The sequence below is a fragment of the Rhododendron vialii genome, chromosome 11a, assembly GCF_030253575.1.
Source record: "Rhododendron vialii isolate Sample 1 chromosome 11a, ASM3025357v1".
In the NCBI taxonomy this organism is placed as follows: domain Eukaryota; kingdom Viridiplantae; phylum Streptophyta; class Magnoliopsida; order Ericales; family Ericaceae; genus Rhododendron; species Rhododendron vialii.
Genome location: NC_080567.1, coordinates 28,023,946 through 28,048,143, shown reverse-complemented (window position 1 = coordinate 28,048,143; position 24,198 = coordinate 28,023,946). Strand labels below are relative to the sequence as shown.

General features: G+C 37.1%; 1 protein-coding gene across 4 annotated transcripts in view; it reads left to right on the top strand.

Moving 5' to 3' along the window:
* The window catches only part of LOC131308766 (germin-like protein 5-1), a 136,528-nt gene that overhangs the window by 38,684 nt on the left and 73,646 nt on the right, over positions 1 to 24,198 (top strand). For 2 of the 4 annotated variants that reach the window (XM_058335781.1, XM_058335774.1), the window contains exon 2: positions 10,162 to 10,931. In XM_058335781.1, the coding sequence (XP_058191764.1) occupies positions 10,162 to 10,691 (530 nt within the window). In that variant the 3' untranslated portion in view covers positions 10,692 to 10,931. Of the gene's footprint in view, positions 1 to 7,157; positions 7,376 to 10,161; positions 10,932 to 24,198 lie in introns of those variants that run through there. The other 2 variants (XM_058335784.1, XM_058335779.1) reach the window with 2 other exon arrangements.

The following is a 24,198-nucleotide window of genomic DNA, read 5'->3' as shown; positions in this document are numbered from 1 at the left end:
TATGCAGAACAAGAGCAATTATTACTTTGTTAAAAAGTCCAAATAAAAAAAAATGTGCCAGTGATGCGAAGGTAAAAGACTTCCAAATATTGGGAAAAAGATAAAACAAGACCTTGGTTTGCAGTTTCACCTTAAGCCTCGAACAGGTTTTGTTTTATTTGATCTGCAAAATAATTTTATTAAAAACTCGAACAGGCTTGGACTGCCCCTGTCCACAATATATAAATTGCAGTTGAAAAGTAGAATGCTCCTGCCACAACAATGGTTCATGCTATAGAAAAAGTACTTTGAATTTGGATTTGTGGACTGATTCGGTGTGCAGAAACGATAACAAACATAGAAGAACGGATGTGATACTGTTATGTAATCGAACAAAACACATGAGAGAGAGAGAGAGCGAGGGGGGGGGACATACAAAATACAGAGTTTATGTGGCTTGTTTCCTAAGGCTACTCTCTACAGGCAGTCAGGTATTTCCTTATACGAAAGAATCGGATGGTAAACCTACATGGGAGAATCAAAATAAATACGTAACGGAAAAATTACTTACCTTTTGTCATGGTGTTTAAGTATTGAGAAATCCGAAAACTGTTTCGATCTTGAACCAATATGGTCCACCAACACAAACTCCCACAAATTGATTTTGGAGAGCAATGGGTAGAAGTTCCAATCTAATCTATATAAATGTTCTTCACACATGTAACTTGATGGTAATCACAGACTTTTATATAGATAGATCGGAACCCTTTTTTAATGGACACAACATTCCGTACTTCCTTCCATTAAAGAAGTAATAAGGTACCTATTCATTAATATTTGCAACCTTATAAATGAATGGTCACTAAACCCATTCATGAATAGTCATCATATCTATTCATAAATAGCCACCAAACCTTTTCATGAATAGTCAGCAATTATTTAGGCAATATTTCATTTAAATCTAATATCCATATTTTACTTATGAACATAAATACTATAAAATATAAATATGATTGATGTGGCATGTGAGCCACATAAATAAATTCCAACATCGGATGCCCAAATGGCTACAAATGAGATCTTTTACCGCGAGCTCGAATTTTGTCAGACAATGGAGGCCGTCTAGGCAATGGATTTACCGTGAGTTTTTCAGACAATGGATTTACCACGTGCTCAAATCTCTCAAAGTTTCTCTCTTGCCTCTCACAAGAAAAAAATGTGTCACAATCAGAGAAAAACTCTAAAAGTTGCTTAAATACTGAACTGTCTTGGCGTCGACCGTCCGGACCATCGTAGCACGGGACGGGATTTACCGCGAGCTTGAATTTTGTCAGACAATGGACATCGTATTAGGAGAGATATGCTAAGGCCTGAGAGGTCCGATTTTGAGCCAAAACACTTCATGATTTACATCAAACCAATATCTACGTTGACATACGAGTGTAAGACACGATTCGAAATGAAGTTGGTAATTTGACAACAAAAATTTAAAAATAAATGCATTTTCAGGCACATTGGAAAATTAATCTTTTGTACGGAACTGATAACAACTGCAACTAATATAGTAGTAAATGGTGATGGGAGAGCAGGAGGAGTAGGTTATAAGTTATAACTTGGAGTTTGGAGATTAGGATTTGGATCATTTTCAACAAAGCTCCTTTTTTTTTTTTTGAACGGGGAAAAAGAAATATAATATTAATAAAGAAGCCCCACACCACGGCAATCAAAAGCTATTCAAACTCCAAGGATTGACAAGAAATCAATCCGAACAACGCCCAACAGAGCCACCCCCAAAAGAAACCAACGAAACAGCACCAAAACCATATGAAGACAAAACTCCCTTACCGGTCCAAATGCAAAATTTCACTAAACTGTGACCCCATATGGGCCTTTCCATGCAAGGTCATCCGGAAAACTTACTTTGTTTACTTCTTTAGTCATGATCAATTTAGTAGATGACAATGGGTATGAAAGAAATAACAAGAAATTTTAAGTTTGAAGTATAGACATATTTAAAACTGTAACGACCTGCGCCAGCTGACCTGCTTACCCTTAGCCTAACTACGTGGCTCAAAATGTTAAGTTCGGGTTATACAGGAGCTCATCGTGAACCCTTTTCCCAATTTCCCTGATGTGGGCCAACTTTTGGGTTCTCACAAAAACTGTTCGGCTACTTGGGTTTCAGTTCCAGATTGAAGGTGATCACATATTCAAAAAGTGGCGCAGTGGTTAAATTTTCTATTTCTCAATCTCCCTTTGAGGCTACTCATAACTTTGTAAGGGTTAAGCTCCTGGGGAAACTATCTAATTTCAAAGATTAGTTGGGATGAAGCCCTAGACGCACTCGTTAAAAAAAAGAAGTCAATTTCAATCACATACAAGAGATAGTAGTAGTCTATTAATGTTTATACATATAGCATATTTGTCCCGAGCAATTCATCACATATCGTGCAGTCTTTCGTTCCACATATAACCAAAATTAGTGAGACTAAATCTTGAGAGTATCATTGGAGATTAGGTTTTGGTTCATTTTGAAGAAAACTTCGTTTTCTTTTCTTTCGACAAGAAAGTTTATTTATTATATCTCAACAAAGGATACATCGAAGAATGACCAAACCAAACCAATGAGGACTCATTAGAAAAGCAGAGGCAAGAGAGAGAGAGAGAGACTCCAGCAAAATGCTGAAAAGGAAATGAAACAAAGAAAGCTACTAGAACTTATATAGTTTAAGCAAAACATTATAGACAGCCTTGGGGACTTTCCTTACCAGCCAAAAATGCACAATTTGACCACTTTGGGACCCCATATGAGCGTTTCCGTTCAGATCAAAACAAAATTATGACCTTCTCCATGGAAGGTAATGTAGAAACAAACTTTGTTTACTTCTTTAATTACCCACGATCAACCAACTAGATGACATTGATTATGTATGAAATAAATGTTGCGCCCCAAGGATCAAAACCAAACACACACAAACATAGAATATACGTAGTTCTTCAAAATTGAATACATTTGGGTACATCCACAGAGGAAACAGAGCAATATTCTGATATGAAGACAAGTTTTGCAAGGGAGTTCAAAGGGAGTTCTCTCTCCAACTCACTACCTTCTATCTCATCTCTACATTGCTGGCCTAGCTGATACAAAGACTGGGAGCTCAATTTATAGGCAAATCGTAGTTCTCCAAAATTGGGTACATTTGGGTACATCCACAGAGGAACGGAGCAATATTCTGATATGGAGACAAGTTTTGCAAGGGAGTTCAAAGGAAGTTCTCTCTTCAACTCACTACATTCTCTCTCATCTCTACATAGCTGGCCTAGCTGATACAAAGACTGGGAGCTCAATTTATAGGCAAATATTGAGCTCAGTTAACAAGCCATGCTAGAAGGATAAAAAAAAAAAAAAAACAAGCCATGCTAGAGAAGAGAATTCCCATAAGAATATCTTCTTCATTAATGGAGCCTTTATCTTTATGCTCAATCTTTTGCATCCCCAAGTCAACAATGCAGGCTGCAATCAAACTTCATGAATTTCAGCCACCAAACATGAATTTCATATGTGGAAATTCAACAATAAATACCAGGAAAATTTGAGTTTTAAGAACAGCCAGATTCAAATTTTAAATCTGTTTGATTACCGGGATTTGAGTACTCCCAAATTGAAAGTCACATATATTCAATACTAAAAGGGGCGGCTAAATGTGTAGATTTTTCATTACACATTCACGCTTTGAGGTTACTAGTACAACTTAGCTATTTTGAATTCGGGGATAGAATTTAAAATATGCATTAATGGGGGCACACCTAACCCCATGCTTTCTTAAATGATACAATTTTTGCCGGTAGTAATAAATTGTTAATCACCAACTCATCTAAAAGATTGCTATTAGAGAGAATGACAACTTTATTTTTTATACCTTCAACACGCCCACTCACGTGTAGCCCGGCTCTCCTTCATAACGGGTTAAACACGTGTAAATATTTTAACATTAGGTAAGCGGTGAGATTCGAATACATGATCTATTACATGCTCTGATATCATATTAGATTATTAACCACTAACTTATCTAAAAGCTTAAGCTATTAGAGAGAGAGAGAGAGAGAGAGAGAGAGAGAGAGAGACAACTATATTATTTATACCTTCAAGAGGTAGAATAACATATTGGTGATTATATATGTAACTTTAACTTAATGAATAGAAAGAAGTGTGTTTGTACAAAATAGTTTTGTGAAAATTTAGCACTCTAGGAAATAGATTGACAAACATCCAAATAAATAAAAATAAGCACAATTTTAGTGAAACGCTGTCATGAACTTTTTGGTATAGTAAAAATATAAAATTTATCAACATCATTATACAAAAATCAATTGGGGGACACGCCCCCACGGGTCCACATAGGTTCGTCCCACAATTACTTGATCATATATTCAAATATTAATTGGAACGATGCCCTAGACATCCTCACGGAGGAAAATGCGTCAAGTTTTAATCAAAAAGTCAAATTTCAGTCAAATACTCCTACCGAAGAAAGTACTCTCTCCGTAATTTGAGAGTCCCGCTTCAGAATTTCAACTTTGTAAGGGAGTACTTATTACTTGCACATATTTTAAACTTTTCAATTTTGCCTCTTATTTGTGGAATAGGTTTTGAAATGGAAATCGGTTGTTTTCTAGCGGCAAAGTTGGCAGCTTTAAAAGTCAGCTCAAGCATTCAAAATTGAATACAACTCTCTCTCTCTCTCACACACAACTTTTTTCCCTTTCTAAATAAGGGTAAAAAGGGATAGTTGGACCCATTTTTTGTGTTAACTTGTCAAATTGGGCCTTCATTTTGGAACACTCAAAAAAAGAAAGGTGGACTCCCAAATTGGAACGAAGGGAGTAGAAGTCTTATATGACTACTTGCTTTCCCAACGAGGGTATCCAAAACTTTCTCTAATCGATTGTTTATGTGTAGTCACTAATTAGGATAAGTTTTCTTAAAAAAAAGCCGCGAAAAAGCCACGTGAATTTTTTCTCTTTATTTAAAAAATTTCGCATTTGGAACTATTGTGCCAAATTTTTAGATGAAAAAATTGAATTTCGGTCAAAAAGTCAAATTTAAATCAAATACTCCTACGGAAGAAAGTAGAAGTCATCGTTATGACTACTTGCTTTCCCAAAGAGGGTATCCAAAACTTTGTCTAATTGCTTATGTGTAGTCACCAGTTAGGCTAAGTTTCCTTAAAAAAGCCACGTGATTTTTTTCTCTTTTTTTTTGGATAGGCATCAAAATTTTATTAGAATTCGACAATAGTTACATCGAGAAGAAAGACCAGATACAAACCACAGGGAATGAGGTATCGTACAGGCCTACGAAAGAAAGAAAGAAAGAAAAAAAGGAAAAAATACATTCGATGGAGATTGAATGAGCCCAAAACATCTCCTCTACACAAAAATCCAAATCCAATCCCGGCAGAGCAGCCTAAACCACAAACTTGAAAATCGAACCCTTTGGAAAAGTCTAGGCAAAATTTCACTCATCATACATATAGGTTCAAAACGCCAAAACCATAAGGACTCCCACTTGATAATTAAGCGCATGGACAATTGGAAAGAATCACATGCACGACTTTGACAGGTCCAAAACACGTACAGAAATCAATCCCATCACGACAAAGAAGCAGCAGATAAACATCAAGTTATGCTGAAGAATTGAAATACAATCCCAAGAGCCTCTGGCCCCGTTTCGCTTTTGATTCTTAAAAAATACTCCATCCGTTCTTTATTTAGAGTTCAGCATTTTATTTTGGGCTGTCCCTTAATAAGTGTCCATTTTGTAAAGTCGGTGGATAAAAATTAGTGTATTATCTATTTTATCCTTAAAAGTAAATTCCATTTTGAAAAGTTAGTAAGTAAAAGTGTAATGATGATGGGTAAGTAGGGAAAGTGGAGGAAAAAGTTGAAGTGAAAGGTATAATGATGATGTCTTTTTAATAAGTTGGAGTTACGAAGCAGGACACTTAAAAAGGGATTGAGGGAGTAAATATTTATTCATAATTTTCAAATTTAAAAATGGTAGGCTTACTGAAATAAAAAAAATATCTAACATGGATCTTATTCGATAGATTTCAATGAGATCTACTAAACACTGTAAAAGAATGAAAAATTTTATTTTTGTAAGTCCATTATTTTTAAGCTTGAAAATATGTTCTTATTTTTTAAGTATTTTTTTGAGAAAGCGGAACGGGACAGGTCCCCATAACTAGGAGTTGAAAAGAGGAAACCCAATGTTATTTTATAAAAATTGGGTTTGGCAGTATTGCGCCAAATTTTTGGGGGAAAAAATTGGATTTCGGTCGAGACGAATCAATAATGTATAAAAGCTTAACCCATAACTAACAAATAAAAAAAAAAAGAGAAAAATTTAAACAAAGACATAATATAAAGGCAACGTGGCTTTTCTAGTAAAACTCCCAATCGTTCCACAAATATTCGAAGATATATTCACTTATAATTGAGTACCATGGCTTAAATTTTATTTAAATTCAAACCATGGTACATTTTGAGCAGTCCGGGTAGATACAGCATGCACATTATGTGAACCTGGTATTCCTTATGGAAATAACCATTGCTATGAGAGAATTTGTGCTTAGAGATAGTCTGAACATTAAGCAAGGTTTAGACAAGGCTTAGTAGTTATTTTACTTCTTTGCACGCTATGTTTATTATGTTGATACTCTTAATGTGGTACTTTGTTTCGTAAGTATTTTATGAATTTTCGTTTGACCAAAAAAAGAAAAAAAGGTACAGCATGCATACATATTTGAAAAATTAGGAGGTGTTCCACTTTCTAAAAAAAGTACTTTTGAAAAAAGAAGGTAATTTTAAACTCAAATATAATAAAAATGAAAAATATTTTTTCAATTTTTTGTGTACCGTTTAAAAGATCTTAATGAGATCTATCAAACAATATTCATATTGGTAGAAAAATTATATGCGTAAACACATAATTTTTGAACTTGAAATTATCTTGTTTTTCCAAAAAGTACTTTTTTTAGAAAGTGAAACACTCCCTTAGTTATTTCAGTTCTTGGTGGGGCCAACGGCTTATGGCCCCATCCCCCTCTCTCTCTAACTAAAAGACTTTCTCTCTCTAAAGACCTCTGCCTATAAGTAAGGCACCGCACCTCTCTTGTTCCCATCCAAACACAACTTTTCCCTCTTGTTATTGCTCCTTTTTCCAAGCTCTGATTTGCTTCACCTTTTACAAACACAACACACCTTCCAGCCATGGTTGCTCCTGGAAAACTCTACGTGGTGGTCGTTATGGTGCTAATAGCCACCATTTTCAACTTTGTTTCGGCAGATCCGGCTATGCTCCAAGACATTTGTGTTGCTGATCTCAATAATGGTATTTATTTTTTCCATATAGCAATGTTACAAACACACCTTAATTTAAAACACAATTCTGGATATAACAGTGTTTGAAACTGTTAGATGCACACGAGTTTTAAACATATCTAGCTGTTTCAGACATAGTTGTATCTGGAATTGTGTTTTAAATATATAATTCTACACCTTTTGTTGTCAAAAAGCCCTTTTTTGCTCGTACTAATGGTTTAGAAGCATTATCGAATTTGTGTGTGTTTGCAAATAGATTTCAAATTCGACCCGAATTTTTTGAGGATTAGTACACACCCAATTCTCTTCCCTTAAACTACCCATAATCCATTGTGGCACAAGGAAATAAAGTTTGGTTGGAGAGTGTGGGATACACAATTGATTTGGAGATCCATATAAATCAGATTTATGGGGTGTTTATGGGTTTACCATAACATTTCTCTTCAGGAAAAGTACTTGTTGTACTATATGTTTTTTGTATTGTAGCATTACATTTTATTTTGGTCAAATGCAACAATAAGTTTGAAGTTATTTCATTTTTTCTTCGAGTAACTAAAATGCTGATGTACTTATTTCTTATCTATTAAATTGAAAAACATTGGCAATTTAAAAGAAGAAATTAAATAGGCATCTTCTTTAGAGAAGTTATTTAGGTGTTCATTATAATGGGTTTAAATACTTATGTTCTTATCCTTTGAATGACCCATTTTACCTTTATTAATTAATTCTCTCTCTCCAAAATTTATAACTCTCTCATTTAAGAAATTGCAATTTTCTCTCTCTATTTTTTACCTTTTTTTTACCACGCCTCATTTATTAATTACCTTACCATCCAATTATCTGAATATGATCAATTCCATCCAATTATCCGAATATGATCAATTCCGAAATAATTCATGTTTTTCATGGGTTATATTGACAAAAATACAAAATATTAATCATATTCGGAACATGAAAAATATTGACAAAAGAAAAATGATCATGATTACCATGAAAAATATTTCAGGACCTGGTGGATATTCAAATCGATCATGTTTTTGAAGCAAATCCACCATGTTTATCATGATTTATTTTTGTGAATTCTTCATAAAAAATTTAGGCTCTTAAACGACAACCAATTCATGAATAATTTTTAAAAATATATATAGTTTATCATGAGATAATTTTGCACAAATTCATGCATGTACCCATATCTATCATATTTTTTTATGAAATATTTCTGCACGATAAATCATATTACAAAATTTGGTGGAGATTCAAATCGATGATACTTTCCACATATTTATTTTCTACAAAATTTTCATGAAACATGTTGTCTCAGAATTGATGTATGTTAAGAAATAATTACAAAAATAATAAATTTGCTAACATGGTCAATATACAAAACTAATGAAGTACTGTATAATTATTTGTTCTTTTTTTTTTTATAAGCAACACAGTTTTATTAAGAACTCAACAACGGATACATCGAGGAGAAACCAACTACTAGCCACCAAGGATGAGGCATAGTAGAAGCCTACGAAAAACAAAAGAAAACAAAACTACATCCAATGGAAAAATTGAATGAGCCCATAGCCATCACAAACCAATCTTCCTGAATATAAGTGTACATTACACCACTACAAGGTGGCCTAATTCTTGGCAACACTTGACCAATTCCGTATGAAACCTTGCCAGTAATGCATGACATCAATGTTGATCTTTAAAGCTAGCAGACTGAATTAGATATCAGTAGCATTATATTCCAGACAGTGCGACTACAAATCAGCACCACACGTACCTCTCACACTAAGAACATAGCAGCTAAGTTTTGACAGCAACTACATGAAGCACTGTATAATTTCCCTTTAACATGCATGAATCTGCTACGTTCCTAAGGGAAGCACTGGATAATTTATCTTATACAAACCGAAGGAAGCGCTGAACCATTTCAGGCGACGTGGGTGACGGCGTCCGTGGTCAGATTTGCAGGAGTACACTACGGCGTTTGTGGCGATGCGGTGCAGATCGCCGTTCCAGAGAGAGAGAGAGAGAGGGTAGTTTGCGGCGGCGCTTGCGGAGGAGGGGCGCAAATCACCGCTGCTCCAGCGTGGCATCTAGTCTATCGCAAATCTTCGCCACTCCGGCGTGGAATTATACTTGCCGATCTACTTCGGAATCGAAGATGGTGGTTTCCGGTGTTGGTATCTTCTTCGAAAAGTTTGGGAACCGCCTGGGGCGGTTTTGCCATTCCATTTTTTCCCTTTTTTTCGGGTGTTTGAATGTGTTCATATGAGGAAAGGGATAATGATCCCATAATTCTCCAGTACAATTTATTCATATTAATAAAGGGTTAATCAGGAAAAAAAGTTTATTCATATTGAACGGGGTTATATCACTAAGGTAAGGATAGGGACTTAAGTATCATTAGAGGACACGATTCCTATTTAAGTTCCCATTGATTTTTGTGTAAATCAAAGTATGATATTTAAAATTATAAGACATTAACATACTACTAATATTTAAAATTACGAGACTAACATACTAATTATGCCGAAAATAGTTAAAATTACAACTAAGTACTAGTATCGAAACCTCTGTTAGCTCCACTACAGTTCCTTCACTTTCCGTTGGTATTATTGGTTTATGGTATTCTTTTTGTCCACAAGGAATCTTTTTTCTCAATCTTTGCTCACAAATGTAGGCCTGTCCAAACCTCATACGTAAATGTATTTCATTTTGGGGTAATTACTGTGCTCTCATTTCTCATTTTGATAACAATAGTACCTAATGGTATACCTTATTGTTGATTCACAGCTGTGAAGATGAATGGTTTTGCCTGCAAGGCAAACTTCAGCGCATCAGATTTCTTCTTTGCCGGTCTAGCAATGCCAAAGCTCGCCAACAATACGCTGGGTGCAATCGTGACTCAGGCCAACGTGACGCAAATTCCTGGCCTCAACACCCTAGGTATCTCCATGGCCCGCATTGACTTTGCCCCCGGTGGCCTTAACCAGCCCCACGAGCATCCACGCGCCAGCGAGATGCTGTTCGTTCTCTACGGAGAATTGGATGCTGGGTTCATTACCACAACCAATGTGCTTGTTTCCAAGACGATCAAACAGGGTGAAATATTTACTTTCCCTAGGGGTTTGGTTCACTTCCAAATTAATAATGGGAAAGGACCAGCCGCCGCTATTGCTGCATTCAGCAGCCAGTATCCGGGCCGCCAGGACACTGCCATTGCGTTGTTTGCCTCCACGCCCCGGGTGCCAAATAGTGTGTTGAGCAAGGCTTTCCAGATATCATATCAAGAAGTTGATGCAATCAAGTCAAAACTCGCATGAAAGCCCTAGAGGGTGCTTTGTGATATGGGGTTGGTCTGATGTTGGTTTTCTTGTTTTTCTTCTCGTTGTTTATTGGGATAAGGATTTATGGTTTCACGATAAGAAATAGTGTGTCGGAAAGTGATTCAATATTGTATTTGAATTCATTTACATATGTATTCTGTTTCGCTTCTTGTTGTTACCGAGAAATAAGACAAGCATCTAAATGCGTATCAATGATAGCAGTTTACTATCACTAAACTTTGGATTGTAATGCGACTAACCTCAATTATCTGGCCATCCATTACTACACCTAAATTGAAGAGGATATCTCGGAAGACGATGTTAATTTCGTGGAGGATGCATCCCTCTCTATGGCTTTTTGATCTCGACTTTGGGCGGGTTTGAGGTGTCTTGCTTCTTTTTTGGTTTTGATTGGCGGCTATTTGGTTTTGGCTTTCTCTCTGTGTTTTTGTTGTTGTTGGTGGGGATTTAGGCTTTGGGTGTGAGGCTTGTTTGGGTCTTTGATTGCTTTTTGTTTGAGTTTCAGTGGTTCTTTTTGGGCTTCTGTTGGCGTCTTGCCTTCTTTTAGGTCTTGGGTGGCTTTTGCCGGTGTGCCCTTGATCCTTTTAATCTTTGTAATCCTTTATAAAGATTAATAAATTATTTTGCTTAGCAAAAAAAAAAAAAATTTATTTGGCTAAGCTACACAAATAAATATTACTAGTATGTATATTTTTAAGAAAAACTAAGATAGAAGCAAAATGGAAAGAAATTGAAAACCAGAAAGCTGATCGACATCACAATAATTTCAATGAATTACAAAAACTTGATAAACTTACTGTGGGCTCTAGCATAATCTTTTAAGGCCATAATTAAGATGATCAACTGTACATATATTTTTGGCAATATTACTGTAAGCAATAAAAATATAGGGGGCCACGTACGTGAGTCCCTGCACCTTCTTGAATCGGCTCTATGCCAAGGCGTTTGGCGGCTACCTAAGGCTCACATTTTTGAAAAAATACCATGTCCGGAACTCTAAAATGTTCTAATCAAGAATTTTAGAAGTAAAACTTCATTGTCGAAAGACCTTATGCAGAATAAGAACAATTATTACAATGTTAAAAAGTCCAAAAAAGTGTCCCGGCCATTGATGCGAAGGTAAAAGAATTTCAAATATTGGGGGAAAAAATAAAACAAGCCATTTGTTTGCAATTTCACCTTAAGCGTCTGAAATACATTTTTTGCTATCAACTGAAATTCATTTCTCTTTAACATAGTTGCGGAGGCCCTCAACATAATGCTAGAAAGAGCTAAGGATAGAGATATTATATATCAAAGGTGCGAAATTGGGGAGGAATGGGGTCTCCATCTCTCATCTACAGTTCGCAGATGATACCATTCTATTCTGCAATAATGATCCAGAGGAGATGGCAAATATCAAAAGAATCCTAAGGTGTTTTCAGTTGATGTCAGGTTTGAAAATAAACTTCTCCAAGAGCTCTATTTGTAGAGTGAATGTTCAACTTGAAGTGACAATCGCGCTAGCTCAAATTATGGGGTGTAAGGTGGAACAACTCCCTATTAAATATCTTGGTTTACCTTTGGGTGCGAACCCAAGACTGATTAAGACATGGGATCCGGTTATCGAAAGGACTGAAAAGTTATTGAGTGTTTGGAGAACTGGTTGTATCTCAACGGGAGGAAGGTTGACTCTTATCAACTCCAACACTGGAAATGTGCCTATTTATTTTATGTCTCTATTTAAAATGCCAGTTGCAGTGGCAAGGAAATTGGAGAAACTACAAAGATAATTTTTCTGGGGTGACACTATTGACAAAAAGAAGATGCATTTGGGAAAATGGGACGAAATTGCAAGGAAGAAAGCTGACGGAGGTTTGGGAGTGAAGCGGTTGTTGCAGCAGAACCTTGCACTCTTGGCCAAGTGGTGGTGGAGGTTCGGCAAAGATAAAGAACCTCTTTGGGTGAAAGTGATTAAAGGAAAATATGGGTTAGTTGCAAACTGTTGGCTCCCCTATGTCCATGGATCAAGTCCAACTTCTAAAAAATGGGCGGGTATATGTTCTTTGGAGAACCCTTCTTCACATCTGGGCTACTTTATTCGAGAGGGATTTAAAGTCCAGGTAAATTCAGGCAACGCAACTCTATTTTGGGAACATGTTTGGCTGGGAGAGACAACCTTGAAAGAGGACTATCCGAGATTGTTCTCCTTATCAACTCAAAAGGAGGAAATGATTAGTAACATGAGGGGAGTTGCAAATGGTGGTTCTTGGGAGTTGTTGTTCAAGAGAAGGGTGTTTGGGCGGGCAAAGCAAGAATTGGACAATCTGATTCAGAGAATTCAAGGAGTGACTTTTATCCCAACCAAGCCTGATGCGTTACTCTGGAGATGGTCGGCAGACGAGAAGTTCTCAGTCAAATCAGCATATGGGCAGTGGGAACAATTTTCTCATTCTAGCGATGCTCTTCTGGGATCCCTATAGAAGAACTTGAGCCCTCCAAAAGTGGAAGTTTTTGCGTGGATGGCAATCAAGGAGAAAGCAGCTACTTGATAAGTGCCAAAATATATATTTTTTGGCCCTTCAATTTACATTTATTAGTCTTTTATATTTGTTAACTGATTTTTATTATGTGTTTTTATGTTTATAGGTTGTTCGAGCTCAATTACCAATAATTTGGATAAAAAGTAGAATTTATAGAAGTTCTGGATCAAAATGCAAAGTTCTTCAAAGTTGAATGACTAATGTCTTATAATGTGAAGTCCAGGGGCCTTTTATGTTATTAGGGTTTAAAACCCTACTCCTATAAAGTCAGGCTACTGACTTCAGAAAATTTTCTTCTTCGGTCCGTGGAAAAGAAAACAAATTACGGACGGGGCTGCGGCATATTGTTGAGTATTTTCTTTTTTCTTTCAAGTTTTTATGCTTTGTTCAATTATTTGTATTTCGGTAACTAGTTTTAATTTCTGCTCTTAATTAAAGTTGTTCGTTGGTATTTAATTAGTTGATATTTTTCTGTTTATTTTTCATCTCGAGCAATAAAAGCATGTTTCAATTTAGGGTTTCTTTTATTTTTTATTTGATGTTGAGTGAGTAGTCATAAAGGTAGGGTCGCGGGGTGATTAGTACGCCGTTGCTAATTCGGGCACTGCTCCTTTTATCAAACTATTAAATTAAACGATTGGAAAATACTTCTCGCAGACGAACCCGAGCATCGTCGGAGCCCATATGAACGGGGGAATGGGGGTCCAAAACTCATTCTTCGCTGCGCATGGGTATACGGCGACCCTAAGGTTTCACATCTTGCGGGGTATCTTTTCAATCTAAAATTGAACGTTTTTAAGAACACCAAATGGAGCAGGTTGATCTGGACTGGTTACGAGTGCTACGAACCCTACGATCATACCTTCTTTTAATTATCTAAAAAGTTCAATTAATTTGTTAGTTTTTATTAATCTCAACCAAATCGACAAGGGGTGGCTACCTAAGAGCCCGTTTAAATAATAACAACCTGAGTTTTTGTTCAGCACACATTACTGTCTTTGTGGATTCGACTCCGGTCTTACCGGATATTGTGCTACATCGATCTCAGCCCTACACTTGGGGCAACCCATTATTTTAGATCTAGAAATCGGTCAAGCACTACTAGGTCACTACTCTTGAGTAGAAACATGATAAGTGAGATTCAATTAGCCTTATGTCCTCTCTGTTCATTGCATCTTGAAACACATCAACACTTGTTTCTGCATTGCCATTTCTCTTGGGCTGTATATATGGTCAGAAATTTTGGCTTGGTGGAATATCAAATGGGTGTGCCCACCCTCGGTTCCTGTCTTAGCTAACTGGTGGCTTTATCATGGGTTTCACAACCTGGAGGATGCCCACCCTCGGTTCCTGTCTTAGCTAATTGGTGGTTTTATCATGGATTTCACAACCTGGAGGAAAATATTTGGGAGTCCTGCTTCTACGCTATTTTATGGTTGGTGAGGAATGACCATGTTTTCAACAACTCATCAAAACAACCATGGGAGGCGGGGGACTTAGTCAAAACTAGAGTCGCGATGTGAATGAAGGCGAAATTCGACATCAAAACCTACACCGTGGAGGATTTTAAGGTTTTCTTAGATGGTATTAGAAAAGTGAGACTGTAACTTAGTCTTGAGGTGTTACGTTTTTATTTTTTGTGCATCCTAGCTTCTTAAGCCAAGATGCTTTCTCCTCGATGTACCCCTTTCGAGTTCTATAAATTGTTTCGTTTGCCGAGCAAAAAAAAAAATATTCAAAAGAAAACCTAAAAGGAACAAAAAGCAATAACAAGTGAACACACGAATATATGTGGAAAATCCCTTAAAAAGGGTAAAAACTACAGGAGAAAATTAAACCGCTAAAAGTAATCATTGTGCAGTTACAAAACAATCTTAGCCAAAACAATCGTGAATCCTCACCAACTGACCGAAGCTCAAATTGCCGAATCCACGTACACCGCACCAAGTGGTTGATGGTCACGCACGCCTTGAATCCTCAAGTCCTCCGATATACTTTCAAAATCCACCGAAAGATCGAATATTTCAAGTAGTAGAATCGATGGTTGAAAAGATCACTCTTGGAGTTATTCAAAAAGGTTGATGATCAACAGACCATATGTTACTCCAAAAAATAAGCTACAATCTCCCTTAGGTATTTCCTTAGTATTGGAGGCAGAGGAGAGCAGCTCTGATATATTCGGTGCCTTCGAAATCGATCCTAACTAAACCGTATATAAATAGATAGAGACAAATCTGTCAAGTTGCTCAAGCACAAGTAAAAGCTCTTCCGGAGTTGCTCGAGCAACAAAACTGATACACGTTCCCATATTTTCCATCCACGGATTTCGAGATCCCCTTTCCTTACAGAGTGATACATCTAATATAATCACTATTTTCCTTGATTCCTTCCATCCTTTTTCCTTCTCTACCTCTCAATTACACAATGCAATTGTGTAGTGGGCAAAATATCCAGGGTTCAGAAGGTCCAGAGGGGTCGCGGACCAATTCAGTATTTGTTATGGAAACGTCACTCTGTGGACCCATTCGCATATGGAGCTACAGGGAGCGCCAGGTTCGGCAATCATTTTCCTAACATTCAACGGTCATTTCCCTAACGTTCGGCGGTCAATTCCCTAACGTTTGATGGTCATTTCCCTAACGTTCAGCACTTATTGTAACATCCGGGTATGTTAGGACCACGGGCCATGGTCTCTCTGTGTTGGCAAATTCCAAGACAAAAACACATATTTATTTGTGTCCCCATTTATCGAGTTATATTTTATTTATTTTTATTTCTTGAGTATATGTTTAGGAAGTGGAAGGAAATCAATATTATGTAATTGAGGGAGTGCATTTTTAGGTGAAAGAAAATCAAGGAAGATCAAGGCAATCAAGGGCTTTATCATTTAGCAAGTTCGAAAGGAAAGAGAAATCAGGAAAATCTCGTTTCGGTATATGGCAACTTCAAGTAATATACAAGTTGATTATAAGGAAAAATATAGTGCCCTACATATAGACAAGTTCGTGAGGATTGGTGACAGGACGAAAAGATACAACAACTTCATCTCATTTGTGCAAATGAATGGAATATTGAAAAGGAGGGTTTTTGCTTGTGTATCTTGGAGAAAAATGGGATCGATGGATCATTGAGCATATGCACAAGACATCTCCAAGAGATTTCAATATTTTCTTCAATTTATTTGAGAAAAGCCCTAAGGAGGGTTTCTAGGCAAGTTATAGTCCTTCGGTAGATTTGCGGAAGAAAAATGGAAGGCTTGTGGATTCAATGCAGCGGCAATCAAACACTGGGTGTGGTGAACGAGGATTCGGTAGGTAGAACTTAGGGCATTAGTGATGATTCATAATCGTATGTAAGTTTACTTTTAACTACACATTGAGTATAGTGTTTTGATTATTTCCCGTGGGTTTTTTCCGTTTAGGATTTTCCACGTATATCGTTGCGTTCTTCAATTGTTTGCTTTCCGTTTATATGATTGGTTTAGTTATTGTTTGGTGAATCGCTGATTGAGGTCATTAAAAAATAGCAATTCTATAAACCTAGGCGAACTAGGATTTTTCAGGTTGAATTCTGCTCCCTAAAGATTTAGCAAATATCCAAAGGCTGGTTTAGAAGCTTCTGGGAATAGGTGGAGGACAGGTGTGATAGAGCAAATCTCTTGACGTATGACATCACCCGAACGGTACAAGTGGGAGACAATTGTAACAAGGCATCGGAGGCATGCCTAACTTGCTCAGTACTCTAATCCTAGCCTATAAATAGCTCAGTACCCCTACACACACAAGGTAATGCATTCCTGACCAAAGAATACATGTACACCCTTCTCTCATTCCTAACACATTGTTCTTTTCCTGCTCTTGCTAACTTGCTCGTTGGAGGAACACCCCCCTCCGATTTGTAGGTATCAGGTTTGGCAAACTCCTCTCCATGTTCGGCAAACCCCTCCCCGGATTTGGCAAACTCTTTTCCAGGTAGCATAAACCTCTCCAGGTTCGGCGCAAAGGAAAAAAAGGGTCAAGAAGTTTTCAGGCCGCCACAAATTGATTCACTTCCTAAACAGATGCACTAAAGATAGAAGAAAAATATGTTACAAACTTATAATGAGAGATAAAAATCAAGGTTTTTTTGTCATGAGATTTGCCCAATAAAACGTGATTCTCCTGTCACAACAATGGTGCATGCTTTCGAAAAAGTACTCCAAAATCTGCGGAAACGAAACAAACATAGAATGATTTTGTTATGGAACTTGACAAACCACATGAGAGATATAGAGAGAGTGTGACGTTGTTATGTAACTGAACAAACCACATGATTGATATATATATATATATATATATATAGAGAGAGAGAGAGAGAGAGAGAGAGAGAGAGAGAGAGAGAGCACCAAGCTTTTATGTGCCTTGGTTCGTAAATCTACTCTACAGGCAGTCAAATGATCAAGGATTTCCATTTATGAAAGAAACGGTTACCCAAAGGGCCGGGCTATAGATGAGATCGCTCAAAGTTTCTCTCTTGCCTCTCACAAAAAAAGAATGTGTCGCAATCAGAGAAAAACCCTAAAAACTGCTTATACTAAACTAACCGTTCGGACCCTCGTACGTAGCACCGGACAGAATTTACCTCGAGCTCAAATTTTGTCATACAATGGAGGCCGTCCAGACGAGATATGCTGAGAGGGTCCGATTCCAAGCCAAAACACTTCATGATTCAAACCAATATCTGCGTTGACATACGAGTGTAAAATAAGATTCGAAATGAAGTTGGTAATTTGACAACAAAAATTAAAAAATCAATTGCATTTTCAGGCACATGGGGAAATTAATCTTTTGTACGGAACTGATAACAACTGCAACTGATAGTAAATGGTGATTAGACAAGTTTTGGGAGAGCAGGAGGAGTTTGGATCGAGATTAGGATTTGGATCATTTTCAACAAATCTGCCTTAATTACCAGCCCAAATGACCAAACTGTGACCCCATATATGGGCCTTTCCATACAAGGTCATCTGGAAAACTTATTACTTCGTTTACTTCTTTAGTCATGATCAATTAAGTAGATGACAATAGGTATGAAAGAAATAGCAAGAAATTTTAAGTGTGAAGTATAGTCAGATTTAAAACTGTTCGGTTTGTTGGGTTTCACTTCCAGATTGAAGATCACATATTCAAAAATTAAAGGGGTGGCTCAAGTGGTTAAATTTTGGATCTATTTCTCAATCGCCCTTTACTTGTAGCAATCTGTTGATGTATTATCCCCTATCTGATGATGAATTTGCATGCTTCCCCATTGAACCTCTTAGCCGATCTCCAATCTGATGATATATCAACCTGGTATGATGGATACTAGCCTGGAATTTCCATGACATACCCAATTGATGAAACTCACTCTTTACCAAACACACACGAAACGCACGCCTTTAGTATTCACATCCCTTTGGAAAACACATGCACACAAGCAACTTTAGAGAGGACACACACCACAGACCACACCCAGCCAACTCACACACCCATATGGAACACAGTCACATTTGAACACCCATGTGAAACGGTTCACAGAATAGTCATTGCGCGCTGCCCCATTTCGTTTTCACTCACCATGCATGCAATCCTGTACTTTATCGATTCCGTTAATTCCACCCGATTGATTTCCTTTTGCTGAAAGACGCATCCGTTTCTCACCTTCCAAATGGACCACATTACTGCAAATGGTATAGTGTCCCAAATCAGCTTTTTCCTATTTTTTTTTAAGTTTCTACCATTCCAGTGCCATTGCATAAGAGATTGAACTGATGAAGTGTTTTCCCATTGGATACTCCACCAATTAAGAACTTTAGTCTACATTCTACAAGGTCCATATAGGTTGGCAGAGAAGTAGAATATGATCCCAAGTCTCCAGTTCTACACCACAAAAAATGCAACCAGAGCTTGCTTTCTTGTATGAATAACATATCCATTTTGCTTTCTTGTATGACTACTTAGCTTTCCCGATGAGGGTATCCAAAACTTTGTCTAATTGATTCTTTATTTGAAAAAAATTCACATTGGGTAGTTTTGCGCCAAATTTTTGTGTAAAAATTAAAATTGGGTTTCGGTCTTTTTTTTTTTTTTTTTTTGTCGAGACGAATCAATAATTCACAATAATTAAACCCGAAACCAACAAATGCAACAAAAATTTGAACAAAGACATAACATAAAGGCAAGATGGCTTTTTTATGGGAGTATTCGCATAAAAAATTTGATATTTGGGGTGTAGTGATAGATTCAGTCTTCATCACGGGTCACCGGCAGGTCGGTATCATGTCATCGTAGTTTGGGCCCGGGCTGGTTCGCTTTTGGGTGGCGCTTTCGTTAGTATTAGTGGTGTTTGGCGGTTTACGGCAGGTTGCGGTGTTTCGGCAACTAGGGTTCTTTTTTTGTACTTGGGCTTAGCCATTTAGGTGTATGGGCTTGTCCCAATGGATGTTTCTCAACTTCGCCCTTTAGGTATGGGCTTGCCCCAAATGGTGTCCCCTTGGTTGGCTTCTTGCTAACCTCGGGTTTGGGTCTCGAATGGGCATATGATTATTCTGAACTTTGCAACTCAGATGGGTCTCAATCGGGTGCTGCATTGGATGGTCGAATGTGAATGTCAACTTCATTTTTGTTTTTTGATTTCACGCTAAGCAAGTTGCAACATTCCCCATCCTTAATCTTTGTTTCATGGATTTGGATAGTATCGGTGTGAGTATGTGTTTAGGTGGCAGATTTATGTACATATTGTCATGTAAGAGATTCATAGAATACACAGAAACGACAATATTATATCTCTCTAAATTTTTCGGATACAATGGTGCTCACAAGATAGTAAAAAATTTTGTGCATGAAATGAGGTTTTGATAAATAAATCTTGAGAGTACCATTGGAGATTACGTTTAGGTTCAATTTGAAGATCGAAAACTTCCTTTTCTTTTTTTTTAAATTTCTAATCGGCAAGAAAATTTATTTATTAGATCTCTACAAAAGGTACATCGAGCAAAAGCCCCAAACCAAACCAATGAGAAAGACTCATTAGAAAAAGGCAGAGGCAAGAGAGAGAGAGAGAATCCAGTGAAATGCTGAAAAGGAAATCAAACAAAGAAAGCTACTACAACAGGAGTATATAGTTTAAGCAAAACATTAAAGACAGCCTTGGGGACCTTCCTTAATTACCAGCCAAAAATGCACAATTTGACCACTTTGGAACCCCATATGAGCTTTTCCGTTCAGATCAAAACAAAAATATGACCTCCTCCATGGAAGGTATTCTAGAAACTTATTAGATGACAGTAGTGATTATGTATGAAATAATAAATACCAAGAAAATTTGAGTGTCTAGAAAAGCTAGAGATTCAAATTTTAAATCTGTTCGATTACCCGGATTTGAGTACTCCCAAATTGAAAGTCACATATATTCAAAACTAAAAGGGGCGGCTAAATGTGTAGATTTTTCATTACACATTCACGCTTTGAGGTTACTCGTATGGCTTAGCTAATATGAATTCGGGGACAGATTTAAAAATATGCATTAATGTGGGCACACCTAACCCTATGCTTTCTTAAATGATACATTTTTTGCCGGTAGAATAATATATTGGTTGACTATATATGTAACTTTAACTAAATTAACAAAAAGAAGTGAGTTCGTACAAAATAGCACTACAAGAAATTCAGGATCTCCCAAAGGTTTTTTTCGCAACGGTTGAAAAAACCGTCGGTATAGATGGTGTACTGTAACGGTTTACAAAACGTTACTAGAAACAAGACTATAGCAACAGTTTTCGATCATGTGACCGTTAGTAGATTACAACACTATAGCAACGGTTTTTATTAACCGTTACTAAAAACTGGACTATAGCAACGGTTTTCATTAACCGTTAGTAGAAACCGGATTAAAAAAAAAGGATTTAAAAAATCGGGTTAGTATAGTATAAATATTAAAAGGTGTAAGATTATTCACAAGTTATGGCCTAGCACAGTTGGTTCATGCACGCACACGCACACACGAGGTCGGAGGTTCGATTCCCAGCAGGAGCAAGAACATTGCGCCCGCCACACGGGCGCCACGTCAGTGCCATGTAGGATGCCACGCAGGTGCCACGTCAGCGCCACGCTGGTGACATGTGGCTGCCACGTCATTGCCACGGGGAGGCTTACGTCACACAATGGTTGGTTTTTAAAAAAATGAAAATTGCCTTTAGCAACGGTTATAAGCATTGCTAATGAAGCCGTTGGTAAAAAAAAAATTTGTACCAACGCTCGTCAAAACCGTTGTTATACCTCTACAGCAACGGATATATTGCAACGGTTTGGCTGCCGGTTCTCCAACCGTTGGTATACCCTAAACAGGTCTCTACCAACGGTTTTTTGATTTTTTGGCAACACTTTCGACCGTTGCTATAGAACGATTTTCTTGTAATGTAGTTTTGTGAAAATTTAGCACTAAGAAATATAATGACAAACATCCAAATAAAGAAAATTTAGCATAATTTCAGTGAAACGCTGTCATAAACTATATAAAATTATTAACATCATTATACAAAAATCGATTGGGGGACACGTCCCCACGGGTCCAACATAGGTTCGTCCCGCAATTGCTTGATCATATATTCAAATATTAATTGGAATGATGCCCTAGACATCCTCACGGAGAAAAAAAGTCAAGTTTCAATCTAAAAGTCAAATATTTCAATCAAATACTTGTACTGTAGAAAGTAGATGTCAATGTTTATCATGACTACTTGCTTTCCAAACGAGGTTATCGAAAATTTTGTCTAATCGATTGTTTATGTGTAATTACTGGTCAGGCTATTAAGGTTTTCTTAATAAAGAGCTGATTTTTTTTTTATTTAAAGTTTCGCATTGATGTAGGACAAAAATGGAGAGTTTTTGTATTTTATTTTTATTGTTTTAGAATAAGATTTTGGCTAGGAATATTTTCATTTATGTTAGAATTATTAACTTTCCGTATTCAGTTTGATTTTGATTTCTGCCTTTATTAGGATTCTTGATCTACAAGAATTAGGATTTTATTTTAATTAATTAGGAAATATCTTTTATTTAATGCCGCTTTTTTGGCATGATTTATTATTTCTTTTACAGTAGGATTTCTAGGGTTAGGGTCTTATAAAAAGGACTGTAACCTATTCAATTAAGCAGACTTTTAAGCTTTTGATTAATAATATTGCAGAGATTTTCTATTTCTTTCTTGTGCGCAAGATTTGCTCGTTGCTACAAGTTGTTTATCTCGTTTGGACTAGTACGCTAACTAGTCTCTCGTGAATTCCGCTGCGTCAAGCGGTATCAGAGCAAGGCTTTGCCTGGTTCGATGTCACCAAACAAAGTTGAAGACACACCCATTGACGTTGGTCGTGGGCGTGCTGACCTAAGGAAGATGATGGAGGATACCCGAACACAAATGCAGGATCGAAGCACTCAGTTAGCCGAAATCCGTCAAGATACTCGCACTCAGTTTGCAGAGATCCGTGATTTACTGCATGGGTTGACTCTACAAATTCGCCAAAGGCCAGAAAAGGTTGAGAAGGATCGCGCGTTGGGATTTGCCCATCGCCAACCTCCTAACCAGAATAGGAACCGCGTTGAGGGATTTGCCCGCAACCAACCTATTCACCAAAACGTCTCCGGAGGATATTCTTATTATCACTACGATAGTAGGAATGAATTTGAAGGCCAGTTATTCGAGGGCCATGATGATTATCAGTCGATAAAGCGACAAGCAAATTTCAGGTATTACAATAAGTTGCCAAAATTTAGTGGTCTTGAATTTTTTGAAGATCGTTTGGATTGGATATTGGACATTGATGATTTTTTTGAGTATACGAAAACTCCTTTTGAACAAAGGTGGAGGTTTTTATTATTGAAGCTTACGGGCCCGACGCTACAATGGTGGTTAAAATTACAATCGTCAAGAGATCGATTGGGCAAGCGTCGAATTCATGCATGGTCGAGAATTAAAAGACTTTTGGTAGAGAGATTTTTGCCCTGGAACTATGAGGAATTACTGAAGGAAAAATATGGGCCAAAGCAACAGAATACAACCACTATTGTCAAAGATGTTGAAGAAGTTGCAAAATAGGAGGGAGATCGGATTGAACTTGGTGACGAAGAAGAAGCTGGTGATGAAGAAGTTGGTGGCAAAGAGGAATGTTTGAGTGCCCCTATGCTCGAACATCGGTTGCATTTAGATGGAGGTGCAACCAATGAGGTAATTGCAAGCAAGGATGAAAATATCGCAACATTGTATCAAGTACGAGAACCAAAGGAAGAGGAAAGTCATAAATCAGGACCTATAATTTCTCGACATGATGATGTCTTCCCTAATATTGAGCCTTGTGAGCCACACGAAAGTATGAGTGGTCCCAATAGTGAATTTGGTACAAGATCTCTTAATGCTACATCATTCATACATGATGTACCAATTAATTCTGCTATGGATCAACATAAAGAGAAATTGGAATTTCTGCATGACGTTCAATTTATTGATTTTCTTGGGTTGGAGCAGTTTGAGTTTTCACTCAATTCTCGTATTGTGAAAATTGTCAATCAATTGAAGTGTGCAAAAAAACTATCTTGGCGAGTGTACTTTTATTGAAAGACGAGCGAGAAGTTGAAGTATTCCAAATATTTATTTATTTGGAAAGGCAGATGGCAAGTTTCTAATGAGAACTCGATGGCGAGTTCTTTTGAAGAAAAGGAGACTGATGTAGGACAAAAATGGAGAGTTTTTGTATTTTATTTTTATTGTTTTAGAATAAGATTTTGGCTAGGAATATTTTCATTTAGGTTAGAATTATTAACTTTTCGTATTCAGTTTGATTTTGATTTCTGCCTTTATTAGGATTCTTGGTCTACAAGAATTAGGATTTTATTTTAATTAATTAGGAAATATCTTTTATTTAATGCCGCTTGTTTTGGCATGATTTATTA